Here is a 14,230-nt window from a genome sequence, read left to right on the forward strand (position 1 = left end):
TTGGTTAGATCCGTGTATCTGCCAAGGTCCGAATTTTGTCAATAGGGGTAAATAATGAAATGATAAATTGAATGAGTTGATAAATCGAGCTACTGAAATGAGATGAAAAAGTTGAATTGAGAATTGAAATGTTATATGAGATTGAGGAATGAACCTAAAGTTCATGATGTGTCCAAGTTCAAGTTGTGGATATATGAAATCAATTGAAGAATTGTTATTGTCGAAATATGAAATTTGAGTTTAAATTTGTATGTATGATTTATGCATTACATGCTTATTATTGTTATAATTTGAATTATGGTCATACCACTGAGTATGAAATACTCAGTGTACGGTTGTTTCTGTGTGCAAATCAATAGAAGTCAAAGGTCCTGGTTTAGCATCCAGATCAATCCCGACTACAACATAACTTCGGTGATGTATTTTTCCTTTGGTAAATGTGGCATGTACTTCGGTCTTATTAAAGAGTCTTGTAAGTTTTGGTTGTAAAAAACTAGTCTCGAATCACTCCTAACTCATATTTTGGGCCTCGAGAGTCCATCTAAGGGACTTAAAGATTACTTTATATTATGTTTGATAATTAATTGTATATTAATTGTAAATTGTCTGATAGGTCCAGTAATACCTTGTAACCCTGTTCCGGCGACGGTTTAGGATTAAGAGGTGTTACACTGTTTTGACCTATATCTTTTAATTGCTCCGAAACTTCATTTTTTACTTTGGTGAAAATTTTTTCTATGGGAATATACAATTGGTTTAACACATTGGTAATTTAGAGATAATGTGCTATTGCTAATTAAATTCTGTCAAAATTGAATTTTTTTTCTATCTATAATGCATTAAATATAATAATGAGTCTTTTATTTATATTTTTTTATTTATGTAAAATACATATTCATATATTTTTTAGTTAAAACTAGAAGGGTTTATGGACTAGACTAGACCTATGCCTAATTTCAAAAGAATTTTCAAGTCTGAGCTGACATAACCCAATATGCTCAAACGATCTCTTTCATAGTTTAAATAATAATAAATATTTTTATTTAAAGTTAATTATAAAACATATATAAAGTTAATTTTACATGTTTTTAATTTTTAATAGTGAATTGGGCTGGGACAAGATAAAAAATTAAACCCCACTTCAAAGTAGAGCGGATCACCTGGCACATGAACACATCTAATTAAAATTTGAGTTTAATTGGACAGAAATTATTGAAAACTAATAGTTTAAATATATTAGAGGTCTTTGTACTCTTTTGAAATTTAAACTTTAGTCCCTACATTTTAATTTTAAGACATTGAGTCTATCTACTTTTTTTTATTTAAAAATCTTGGTCCCTCCTTCCACTTTCTTCGTTAACACTGTTGACATGAAAAATAGAAAAATAGGTAGAATACCATTTTAGCCTCAATATTTATAATTTTTTTTAATTTGATTCTTATTCTTTACAAGTACATAAAATTATAAAAAATATTTTGTATTTTCAATAAAAAATATTTAAAAATTTAAAAATTGTGGTTTTTAAAAAAATTCACAAAACTATGAAAAATGTAAACGTTTAAATTTTAAAAAATAAAATATTAAAATTAAATTCAAAAAAATAAAAAATATATATAAAGGTTCAAAAATTTAAAAAAAAAACTTTATATTATTTACTCCTTAAATGGTACAAACTTTAAATCATTCAAGTAAAAAAATACTTGTTCAAATATGATTTAATACAAACTAAACAAATAACTCAAACTTTGAAAAAAATTTTATTACCATCACCAGGGTAATTATCATTTTTTATTCTAGAACTTTTAATAATTTTAAAATGATTTTTTTAATTTAAAAGAGTTCCTCCCATATTTTTGGACTTTTAAAAAAAGGACAATTAAAAATTTTAAAATTTTAGGATCATATTAAAAAATATACATTTTTAAGGAATTTTTTGTACTTCTGAAAGAGTAAAATCACATTGACAGGAAAACATGAGAAAAATTATAAAGTTATTCTACATTTTCTTAGTTGTCATTTCAATAACATTAATGGAAAAATTGGATAAAGGGACCAAAATTTTTAAATAATGAAGTACAGGGACACAATGTTACAAAATTAAAGTGTAAGAACCAAATTTAAATTTAAAAAAAAAATAAAAAAGCCTTTGACATATTTAAACCAAAACTAACATTCAAAATTGATGGCAAGAAATGGTGGGGAAAAGTAGTCTTAAATGCCAAAGAAGCTCTAGTGAAATAATTTTAAAAAAATTATTAATCAAATCTATGATTAATTGAGCCCTTAATCAAAAGTTAGTAGTCAATTGAGTCGTTAAATATAGGTTTCCCTCAATGCTTTTGACCAACAATTAAGTAATAATATGACATCTGACATGAAAAAACGATGATGTAAAAAACTTAACTGCTTAAAGAGAGGAGGGTTATAATCTTCCATATTTATAAAGTTCATTAATTAATTGTGAAAATCATATTTTTAAATAATAATTTGATTTAGTTGTTATTTTCTTTAAATTTTGAAATTTCAATACAGACCTCAATAACAGTAGTTAAATAAGACAAATTCTACTACTAATCGTGTATTGTGCGTAACTTATGAATTTAATTTGTGTTATCCCATTTGATTAGTTTTAATCATATATTTTTTGAATTTTGACTTAACTCAAATGATCACTATTAAATCTATCAATCAAAGTGGTGCGACTTTTTTTGTGAGTATTGTATGAAAATATCACTAACATACTATTATACATATGATAATATATTTACCGTACAAAATATTAGAAATTATACAACTATTTTTAAATTAGGATTGAAATTTTAAAACTCCAAAAAAAAAAAAGAGAGTTCACAATTAAAAGATAAAAAACTTAGTTTGAAAAGTAATTGAGGGAGCAAACTCTTCTGATGGCATTGCAGCAAATTTAGGTTTAAGTGGACCCAAAAATAAATGCAAAATATCAATACTGTTCTTCCTTTTTAAGGAGAGGCAACATCTTTATGAACCTTGCCCTAAACTACACAAAGGAAATCTACAAAGAGTGAAAGTACACTAAAGCATGACATTCCATCAAAGTTGCCAAGCATGCATCTGTCACAACATTTTTCTAATTTTTTAAATTGAAAAGATAAATTATGAAAATATAGAAACAAAACAATTATTAAAAATAATAATTATCACTGATATAACAGAATTAATATAAATACACAAGCGATCAAATAAAAAAAACATTTATAGTTAATAAAAAACCAAATATAACCATTTTTATTATTAAAAGAGCTTCAAATCAAAATAAAAAATATCCTCCGCTGAATATAAAAGAGATAATCATTTGATGCACAATTTATAAAATTTTTAAGACTTCACAAACAGGTTGAGGGTACGATAAATATCACATTTATTTATATAATTAATTTTTTTACTACATCCTATAATACACTTTTCAAACCCTCAACTTGCTCGTATAGGATAATTTTCTATATAAAAATTAAATTTATGTTTACAAAAACTTGAAAACAATGAAAACCTTCTTTTTACTTTTTACATACTCCCATTTTGCATTTTGTCCCTTCTACTAAGAACTATGAACAAATTAGTTGTTACATGTTAAATCAAAATAGTAAATTAGTCATTTCTACTAAAAACTGGTCTGGCTGGTGAAATAATCAAACAGTAATGTACCTTTTTTAACAGTAAAAATGGATAAAATTTTTAACAGAAAGACCAATTTATTTTTTGATCTAATGTATAGGAACTAATTTGCCTATTTTAAAAATAGAGGAAGTAAAATATAATCCAACTTCTAAGATAGGGACCTCTATGATACTTTTACCCTCACAATACTTATCAAAGCTAATACCAACACTAAAATATCGACTCAATTGATCAAGTGGGATAATGTCTTCACTTTTTCATTGATAAGATGAGATGTCACATGCCTAAAATCAAATACTTGTTCATAAATAAGATGAGGTATCACAAGTCTGAATTCAAATCCCAACATATGCAAAGAGTCCTATGGATTTGGAACCACTTGAACAAATCGATAATCTGTAAACCTATCTACCTAATTTGGATTTTCCTATTGTTTTCCCAACTCAAAATGAACAAAGCAATGCTAAAAACGAAAAATTCGGGTTATCTCCAAAGACATGAACTTCAAATTGATCATTGTATTCATAGTCAAAGATGAAATATAAGTAATGGCTTATTATTTAACCAACATACCTTACAGTTTTGTCCTCAGTCAACCAACATAGCATGACGCCGTTTGGCTGGTCTCCTTATGGTTTGATTCACCCAATAAGCCAACATTTTTGGCCTATCGAATGTTTCGGGTATAAGAAACAATGCACAATAATATGCAGTGGAAGGCTCTATAGAGCCCTTCCTATGGGATAGTAGAACTAAAAATCCAAGCAGCTATTTGTTGCTCTGCTTCTTCCCAGTTATTTACCCTAGTCACCAAAGGATGTTTATCAATTGACTCTGTCTTGCACCATGGATACGAGTTCTTGTAATCAAAAAGCAGAACTCTGATTCCAACTTGAGCACACTCAACAGCATATCTGGGATTATCATCAATTAGAATCTTGGCTCCTAACAAACTGCAAGACTCCAAGGAATAGCTCATCAAGGCAATATTTCAACAAGATATTTGCACTTTTAAGCAATGTTTAAGGCCTAAGGGCTTAATGGCATACCGGCATATTTCTGACTTAGGTCTAGACTTGCCGTGTAGAGCAAAATGGTTGCCAAAGTGCATCTCTTGGAACAGTCCAGGGTAGTACTTCTCTAACCACTCGATCGTATCGTCCTTAATGACATTTTGCCGTGACCTACTCATATACATATATAACATACGAAATAACAGATTAGGACACAAGTCAGAAGGCATTATTGAGGAAAGAAAAACAGCATGCATACATACGTTACAACAGACAGGTCACAAAATCTTGATAACCTATGAAGCGCCCTCTGAGCACCTGGGATCGGGTGGATGCCTTTCTTGAAATATGACGACTTGAAGAACTCATGGACACGGATATCAGCTGTCAAAACAAGAAAACAGGAAATGCTCCAAAGTCGGAGAAGATTTAACAATTTTGATACATATTAAGGTAAGGAAAAGAGTTATTCCAGAAATCCACTTTGTCAACTTATTAAAAGTTGAAATAGACCAAAGATTCCACTAAAATTGATTAATTAATGAACCTTTTCATTTCCATCCACAACAAACAGCCAAACTTAGCTTCACTTTTATTGTAAGAATTTTATTATGTTATATTAATATATAAGATGAGCATATTAGCACTAAATGCATCATCGTCAAATGAATAGAACAAATTATCCCAAAAGGAATTAATCTATATATCTAATGATACCTTCTTGACGAGAACAGTTCCATATCTGTAACCAAGAGTTAAAAGGTATCATCAGATTGTTGCAAAAAATAAAAATAAAAATGGAAACAACAGTGTAAAAGTGAAAGTATTAAAGAGGTAGTTGACTTTAAAAAACTGCTTAAAAACAGATTCAAGTCAAAATACACTGTTCACTTGTGAAAACAGAAAAGAAATATGTCAAATGCCAATTAAACTTCACTTTTACTTTTCTGTATGTGTGTGTAATCTGGTAGCTATATTGGATTCCAACCAAGGTTCCGTTTAACATCAAAGTTTAAAAGTACTCTTCAACTCAATCCATGATTTTAATCCAAACCAAAAAATTAAAATTTTTAGCTTTCGGGCTTTGGTTCGAGTGAAATTACTTTCTTATCCTTGCTAAAATCCATGATTTCAAGCCAGATGCACAACGGGATTTTAACCCAAGCCAAAAAGTCAAAACCTTCAACTTTTGCAAAAGTACTTTTTGGCTAAAATTACCTTTTTATCATTGTTAAAAAAGTCCCAACACATATTTTAGTTTCCATATCATATCTAAAATGGATATTTAACTTTTTTAATTTTTAATATCATATCAATTTCCGATATCATATCTAAAATAGATATTTAGATCTTTTAATTTTCAATATCATATCTAAAATGAATATTTAACGCTTTTCAAACTCAACGATAATACGAGTCAAGCTGAGTCAAACCCTCTAAACAGGGCAAAACTCTCCCGCTCTGCTCGAACTTGACATCGAGCTCCTTCACACTGGAGCAACAGACTATGGATGAGTTTAGATGATGCGTTTACCTGTGGTTAATAGAAAAAACACAAAAAATAACCTAAACGTACCGCACCGTACCCAATCTTTCATCCAAAGACACCCTATAATTCATTACTACCTAGTTTCTACTATCTTGGCAACAAAAAAGTTTTTTTTTTTAAATTACCTTGAAGAACTCGTAAACATGGTATTCGGAGACTGAACGTTTCAACGAATAGCGATCGGCTATAAATTTGTTCAAAGCCGAAACGAAGTTTCCTAGTACTGCTTATATCAGAAAACAATAAAAAATAGTAATTATTAAATTGAAAAAAATTACATTAAAATTTTCAAAAAGGAGCAAAGAATTGGTTTGATTTTAGTTGTATACCTTCGTCGACATCGACGGCAACCGTGATTTTATTACGCAAGGCGTAGTCGGAAAAGTCAAGAGGGTTCCTACTTCGATACGCGCCGCGAGTGTCAGTTGTCGGCTCCGCTACTTTTTGGGGTTCGTTATAGCTAATGATTTCTAAATCACGCGCCAACCGGGGAGCAAAGGCGCGTGCTTTTTTATCCCAGGTTCTACGCGAATCCTCAAAGCAACTTTTAATACTCAAATTTAAGCCGGCAGCGGGTTCTTTACAGTTTCCACCGGCACCGACGCCGGCATTGTAGTTTCCGAGCGCGTCTAATTTACCGATGGACTGAAAGCAACGGCGTTGGTCGCCGGGAAAAGCGTGGAGTTGCATGGAAAATGGATCATTACGGGCTGAAAACGCCGTAGCCGAAAACTGTCGTTATGGTAAAAGTCTTTGTTGAAGAAGAAACGAACAGTGGTGCTTTGCTTCTTTAACATAACGAAGATTCATACCATTCCAACATTCCCCAATAAATCGATTAATGAATTTGCCGAGAAAACGAACCCTAAGAAAATTGGGAAAAATTACAGAAGAGGGTTCGCGGTAAACCGCCTTATGGTAATGGAATGGAACAATGAGATTGAAGAGAACGTATAATTTTATATAGTATTTATTTTAAACGGTTTAAAATTAAAGGAATTTTGAAGAATATATGAAAAATTAAGAGGACAGTATGAATAGAACAAAATTTGTGCTTTATATTTCTTTTGTCTTTTTTTTTTGCCTGAATACGAAATATTTTAGGATTATTGTAAAAAGAAATAAATAAAAAATTGGTTAAAATAATATATTGATCATAAAAACACATATGGGAGGGAATGATGATTAAATCCGAATGGTTAATCGAATCAATTGGATTAAAAATTAATTGGAGGTATCAATTTGAATAATGGTGTTAGATTGATTAAATTTCGAATCAGTATGAAATGGTTAATCACATTTAAATTTATTTTTTTTATTTTTTAATATCTTTTATTTTTACGAGTTTTTTAATTAAATTGAACAAGTCAATTCAACCACCCGTCTGATCTTAAAAGCATCGATGTAAGAGTTAGGTAAAATTAATCTAACATAAAATAGTAATAAATCATATGTGAAATATTAATATATTAATATATTAACAATATGATAAATTATAGTTTTCACATATTGTTTAAAAAAATTACTAACTCTTTTAATTTGTTTCTCGCATTATACTGGTTTTTATAGTACGTTATTGTAAAAAAAAATTCTTAAAATAAGTTTCATTGAAATTTAATTTTCCCAATAAGACTTTTAACGATATCTCGATATTTATGGGTGTTGAGGCTTTTTATTGTTTATTATAATTATTGCAAAATTTATTGTTTAATCATTTGATAACTATAAAATGACCTTATATGACCTTGACATCTATGGGAGTTAAACTTACATATATTTTTTACACATTGACCTCAAGACTTGTCGGCTCCACGAATCTCAGATATTACAAAAACTTCAAAAGACCCTATAATGCTAAAATCTCCAAGAAACAAAAATGGACAAAAATAAAAATAAATAAAAACATGAGAAATTTGATTTATGGATTCTTACTTAGGAAAGAGACATGACCTTTTGCTCAATTCCCATATATGTCATCAATTATTGAAATGCAAAAGGTAGGGGGTGATTTATTGTGGCGGTTCACACCTGTTTAATTCAAAAAAAAATCATTGAAAATGGTGATTTTTAAAGGTCTCATAAGCATGGAGAGTTTTTTTCTAGAGAGATTTGAAAATGCCGAACATTTATCTTGAATCATTTCCTTTTCTTATGATGACGAGAACTTCTACAAAAAATGAGAAACTTTGACATAGGTCCTACTTAAATAATGTCATGTGAAGACATGGATATTTCATTAAGATAAGATGAGTAAGCGCAAAGCCAAGGGGATTGGCAGGGCTCCAGCCCTCTATTTTCCATTTAGATCCTCTATAATTTATAAAATTTTAAATTAGTAATAATAAAATTACATATTGGCTCTAAAAAAAATGATAAAATTTTAATTTAATTCTCTAAAAATTATAAAAAATTTTATACTTCGCCCGTGAAGATGATATTAGTATCCGAAAATAGTTATAAGAATGAGTCACTTTTTGGTGGATGGCCATTTCCTACCATTCTTTTATATTATTTGAAATGATTACATTGGTGAAAAGCATATAAAGAAAGCCGAAAGTGCTGAACTTCGCCTCCCTCGTTTTCTTTTAGAATTTATTCAAACAAAAAAGTTAATTCCTTGCCCCTCCCGTTTATTTAAGGAATCTTTGTGTTTACGATATTTGTTAAAGAACATATATTTTATTATTACAAATATGTTATTTTTATTAATCTAAAAAATTAATGCCATAATTATATTATTTTGGTTTATACATCAAACATTAAAAAAAAAAGAACTCCAAACCTCATGTGTTAACCTGGTGGTCAATATGTTATTGCTTTAGGTATAGTTTGGATTCGAGTCATGTTAGTCGCGATGCTGTTTGAACTTTGCCCTCTTCTTATAATTCACCAAAAAAAAAAGAATTTAATCCCAGATTTTAATTGATATCCAAAATTTTAATTCTCCTTAAACTATTAACATTATATTAAATATTATCGGTTTAATAGTCAATTTCAAGTATTAAATATTAACTTGAATATTGCGTTTAGCATATATTTAAAATACATAGATTAATTTATAAATACATGCCTATCTATTTTATAGGTAACTTATATATGATATATTAAATGATATATAGCAATTCTACATTTTAATGTTGTTGTCTCTTTAGCATGTATGATACATAAACAAATGATATAATGATTTATTTGGTCCTCTAATTTTACAAAAAAATATTATTTTAGTCTTTCATTTAATTTTTCGCCTCTTTTAGCCCTTGAATGTAGCAGCATGTCACGTTAGCAATTTTTTTTAAATTAAAAAATATTTAATTCCTTTTATACTTTTTAAATATTTTTATGAATTTTAAAAATTTAGTTACTTATTGGCGTGACATCTACATGACAACCTATGTGTATGTCACATCAACAAAGGGCTAAAAGAGATGAAAAATTAAATTAAAAAACTAAAATAATTTTTTATAAAGCTTAAGGATCAAATAAATCAATATGCCTAAACAAATTGTCCATACAATAGACATAGATATACTCTATGTCAACTAGTTGGCTAACAAAAGGAATTCATTGATACATTATTGAATCTTGAGAAAATAGAACATTTTGAAATTTGGATCAATTTATAATTTGGGTCATAGTTTCTGGACTTCTAATGAATTAACTTATGTGTTTGCTGTGCCAGACGAGGACCTGATCTAAGCTAAGCTAAAGCCAAATTTAGGCCAACTTATAGGGCTATGTTGGTCCCATTTAACATGAAGACAATTCCAAAACAAAATAACTAAGTTGAATTAAGTTTAGAGACTAGCAAAATACAACTGCTTCCCAAAATTACATGTCTGAAGCCCTGCAACTATAGCATGGGCTTCCGCCTAAGTGGGATCAACCACTCCTCCAATCTGTTGTGCAATCAGCTTCAAGGCGTGACCTTGCGGGGGTCGCCATTGCATCGTTTGCAGCACCCTTAGAACCATAGGCCTATGGATCTGAAAGTCTCGACACATAGTCCCGTGCCACTGACCCTTTAAGACCGCACATTCCATAGATACCAAACCAAGACTAGCAACCTCGTGAAGACATTCTTCTCAAGCAACCTCATAGCATATTCGAGCCAGTCAATGCAGCTCACAACATCAACAGACAGCATATTATCGTTAATACCAACTAATAGCAAAATTTACGCCATGTAAAATAGTGAGCCTCTCTGATGCATATGTTTAAACTAAGCACATAATAATATATTTTATTAAGACCCTCAAAAGGGTTACAAAATCAAATACAACCAAATATAACAACCCAAAACAGAACACACTTAAAGAAAAAACACACAAAAGGAACCATAACCAGCTTGGATGTTCACCTTAAAAACACATAAAGTTAAAGACTGGATAAAACATACACACAAATCCAAACCAGAAAAGAAACAGACAAGAAGTAGCAGCATATAAGAACCTCAACACTCAGGAAACTTAACATCCTCACAGAGCTACCACCATGATTTGAAAAAAGAATCACGTTTCAACCCACCCTAAGCCAATTCCTTATCAAATTTAACAAAATACACATCTCAGATCTCCATAGTTCTCTTGTATATTAAAATTAAAATATACAAATAATTTGTACCATCCGCATAAATGTATTTAATATATCATAATATTATCAAAATATTGTAATTTATTTATTATATTTATTTATAATCAAAATAAAATATGATTTATTTATTCAAATTAGATTTTACAAACAACTTATATTAATTAAGTAAAAAGTATTTAACATTGATATTTCATATGCATAATCTGAACCTGAAGCAACTTAAACATGAAATTACCCAAACTCAAAAAAATCCCAACCCATTGTCGAACAAATGTCATGTCATAAATAAATAAAAATAGGTGGAAGAAACAAAGGCATCATCTTCATTTTCAAATTAAGAGGCACTAAAAATGAATATCAGATTCTAAGCCGGTGTATAAGATTCAGTCTATCCTCCTAGTTCTGCATTTAAGATGATAAATGCCACACCAACATACAATATAGCATTAGGAAAGCTAGAGTAAAACAAATCCCCAAACAGCATCTTGTTTTGGCCATTGATTGAAAGAACAACATAATATGGTTCCAGCTACAAAAACATTTCTTGAAACAATGTTGAATCTTTTAAAAGCTGTAACAAATTGAAACTAAAAACCAGAAGTTCTAAACTAAAATTTTAAGACAATTGAAATAAGAAAATGTAAGGCCATTCTTACAACTTTGTACAAATTAGGTCTTTAACCTACAATCTGAAAATAAGCAAAAAGGGTTAAAATGCAAGATTCAAACTTCACATTTATTGAATATCCCAAACCGTCCAGGGTCTTTTAGATTTGTCAATAGTCCACAACAAAGCAATTGCAAAATCAGATTCAATAGTTAAAAGAAACCTTGTGCATCCATTCTGAAGCAGCAATTTAAGCATACCATCACCCTATCAGCATACCCCTGACTTTGATGCACTCAACAGCAGCTTGATGGAGGTACCTCCAAGGGCTCGTAAGGCAGCTATGTAGCAGCAATTTAAGCATACCATCACCGGGTGCGGAATAGCCTTTCTCAAGGTAGTAATCAAACTGGTTTTCAGGCTTCCAATTTGCCTTTGAATGTTAATGGGGTTAAATCAAACCAGCACCAGTTAATTCAGCAGCAAACTCAACATAACCACCAGCACCACTTTACCTGCTGTAGGATTTGGATGTCAGATGCCTTTACAAAGTGGTGGTCAGTCGGGGAGTCCTGGAAGTAGAGGGGGAATTAGTGAGATGGGGGGCCAGGGACTAAGTAATGGTCTTATTCAGGGTGGAAAGACGGGGATGGTTGATTTAGGAGGGCCTGTCAGCATTGCAGCTGGATCACCTGCTAACCACTTCTCATTAGATGGGATAGGGAAGAGTAGTGCAGACACTTCCTCAGTCTCGCCAGTTCCTTATGTGTTCAAGGAATTTCGAGGGGTAGGAAATGCACTGCTGTGGAGAAGGTTGCCGAGAGGCAGCAAAGGAGAATGATAAAGAACAGAGAATCAGCAGCAAGATATCAAGCTCGAAAGCAGGTGTATACACGTCTTATTTACTTCATTCTAGTGTAAAGAAAGACGATTAAGGATATGCATTGTTATCATCATTAAACTCAATAATATCAATCTGCTCATTTGATAATGTCTCACGGCTATGCCGACTCCAGAATGAGGATTTGGTTCAACTTTTGACAACCACCATACCCTACCAGTCCTGTCAATTTTGATACCAACCAAAAACGAAAACAAATCCAGCAATCCACCAACATAGTCACCCTAGTCCTTTTACACCAAGTGACAACCAATGTCATCGCCAGACAAGATCCCCATTACAGCAAGGAAAACTTTAGTATAGAAAAAAAAATTGGATAAGGGAAGGACAACCAAGGCTTGGCCATACAAGACCAATACCGAATTATGGTTTGTCTTGCATATTAAGGTATGCCCCTATTTCTAGCTCTCCTATCAATCCTTCAACACTAAATAACAGAAGATGGAAAGCAAATCTAAACATCCCCCTGCAGTAGTCATTACTGAGTTAAGGAATGAAAATGGCTCATGTTGGATAAACATGCACTCAGTGCACATGAAATTCCTGCAGCAGTACAAAGCTAACCAGTGCTTGTGAGCCTGATGAAATTTTCAACATATAAAAATGTCGTCAAAACATGCTTAAGTTGAAAGATGATGGGACCAAGAAAAGCATATATACTTAAACCACAAATTTCTTAGGGATAATCAATGTAAAAAAAAATTCATAAAATTAATAATGCCGGCGAATTTTGCATATGAAAAGTGCATCGACTAACAAGTAGAAATTGATTCATTTTTATTCTCAATTTATACACATTAGAAATCACCCCATCAAAACATTCATCCTCCCCTTCTAAATCCACCAATTTTCCTACCTTCCAAGCTACTTTACATAATAAAAATCATCAATTCTATACAAATATTTTTTAAAAAATCAGGATAATTTGAGCATATACAAAATTAAACCGAGATTGAATATGACAAATCATGTGAAAGTAAATATGCATGAAATTAAAATGAAAATTAAGGTTCTTACAAATAAAATAATTTGATGACAGTTTTCAATTCCGTAACCCTGGAAACAAATGATCAAGGTGCCTTCAATCGGTTCTGTTACAAGGTGGGTCTCGGTTCTTGGGCCTTCGTAATCGCTTGCCGCCTGCCAAGGCTTCGATTGCGGCGATATCATCTTCAATCTCTTCCCTCGTAAGTACAACCGAGAACCGCCGCTTCTTTTGTTTGTTCTTTGCTGGCCGATCTGTGGGTGCTCAAGGTGGTTGTTGAGTATCGCTTTCATCATCCTTTCCGGTGACAGAGGGATTATCCGGAAACTTGGTATTGTTCTTGACATCAAACTTTGAGGGATTAACTAGGGGCGATTTCTGATTTGAAGGGTACTCGGTAATGGGATTGAGATCCTCTTTTGCGGCAACGGAAAGATGATGGAGAATCTTGATACGAAGTTTCAACACATTTTTAGTTGAATTTTGAATTGAAAACGATTATAAGTGGCAGTAACAAAAACAGAGTTGGGAACGACGGGATTTTGAGAAGGTACCGAGAAATTGGGAGAAGGGTGAGAGAGGGGAATGAGTGAAGCCATGTTTCTTTCAATTTCAAAAACCTTTTTTTTTAAAACCCTAAAAATATGGTGAATTTAATTTTTTTTTTAAACTCGACCAATAGAAGTAAAATAAAAAATATATTTAAACTCTTTTAAAAAATAAAAATTATTTAAAAAATCATAAAAATATAAAAAAAGTTATAAAACTTTTATTTAATTTTTATTAAAAAATAATATTGACCCAATAGGTACGTTCAATTTCTTTTAAGAAAAATCTTGTATGAATCATTGTTGTTGTTTTTTAATAAAAAATTATAATTTTAAATTTTTATAACTTTTTTTTATGTTGTTTATAATTTTTATGATTTTT

General features: G+C 30.9%; 1 protein-coding gene and 1 long non-coding RNA gene across 2 annotated transcripts; both read right to left on the reverse strand.

The window, feature by feature from the left end:
• Positions 1–4,153: 4,153 nt before the first annotated feature.
• On the reverse strand, positions 4,154–7,309 carry LOC107943949 (uncharacterized). The gene is made up of 6 exons (XM_016877765.2): positions 6,547–7,309; positions 6,343–6,440; positions 5,386–5,410; positions 4,932–5,052; positions 4,705–4,839; positions 4,154–4,608 (listed from the first exon to the last, which is right to left on the reverse strand). The coding sequence occupies exons 1-6, from the start codon at positions 6,905–6,907 to the stop codon at positions 4,392–4,394; spliced, it is 957 nt and encodes a 318-aa protein (XP_016733254.1). The 5' UTR covers positions 6,908–7,309; the 3' UTR covers positions 4,154–4,391.
• Positions 7,310–11,268: 3,959 nt separating this feature from the next.
• LOC107943950 (uncharacterized) lies at positions 11,269–14,008 on the reverse strand. Its single transcript, XR_001696108.2, has 2 exons — positions 13,333–14,008; positions 11,269–12,893 (listed from the first exon to the last, which is right to left on the reverse strand). It is a non-coding gene; the product is annotated as an uncharacterized lncRNA (long non-coding RNA).
• Between the last annotated feature and the right edge of the window lie 222 nt (positions 14,009–14,230).

Source organism: Gossypium hirsutum, chromosome D07, assembly GCF_007990345.1.
Source record: "Gossypium hirsutum isolate 1008001.06 chromosome D07, Gossypium_hirsutum_v2.1, whole genome shotgun sequence".
Taxonomy (NCBI): Eukaryota; Viridiplantae; Streptophyta; class Magnoliopsida; order Malvales; family Malvaceae; genus Gossypium; species Gossypium hirsutum.

Coding starts and splice junctions, on each gene's coding strand:
- LOC107943949 (XM_016877765.2), bottom strand. CDS start 6,907: ATGCAACTCCACGCTTTTCCCGGCGACCAACGCCGTTGCTTTCAGTCC. Junction 5,411..6,342: donor ATGTTTACGAGTTCTTCAAG/GTAATTTAAAAA, acceptor TCTTGGTTACAG/ATATGGAACTGTTCTCGTCA. Junction 4,840..4,931: donor TGTGACCTGTCTGTTGTAAC/GTATGTATGCAT, acceptor GTATATGAGTAG/GTCACGGCAAAATGTCATTA.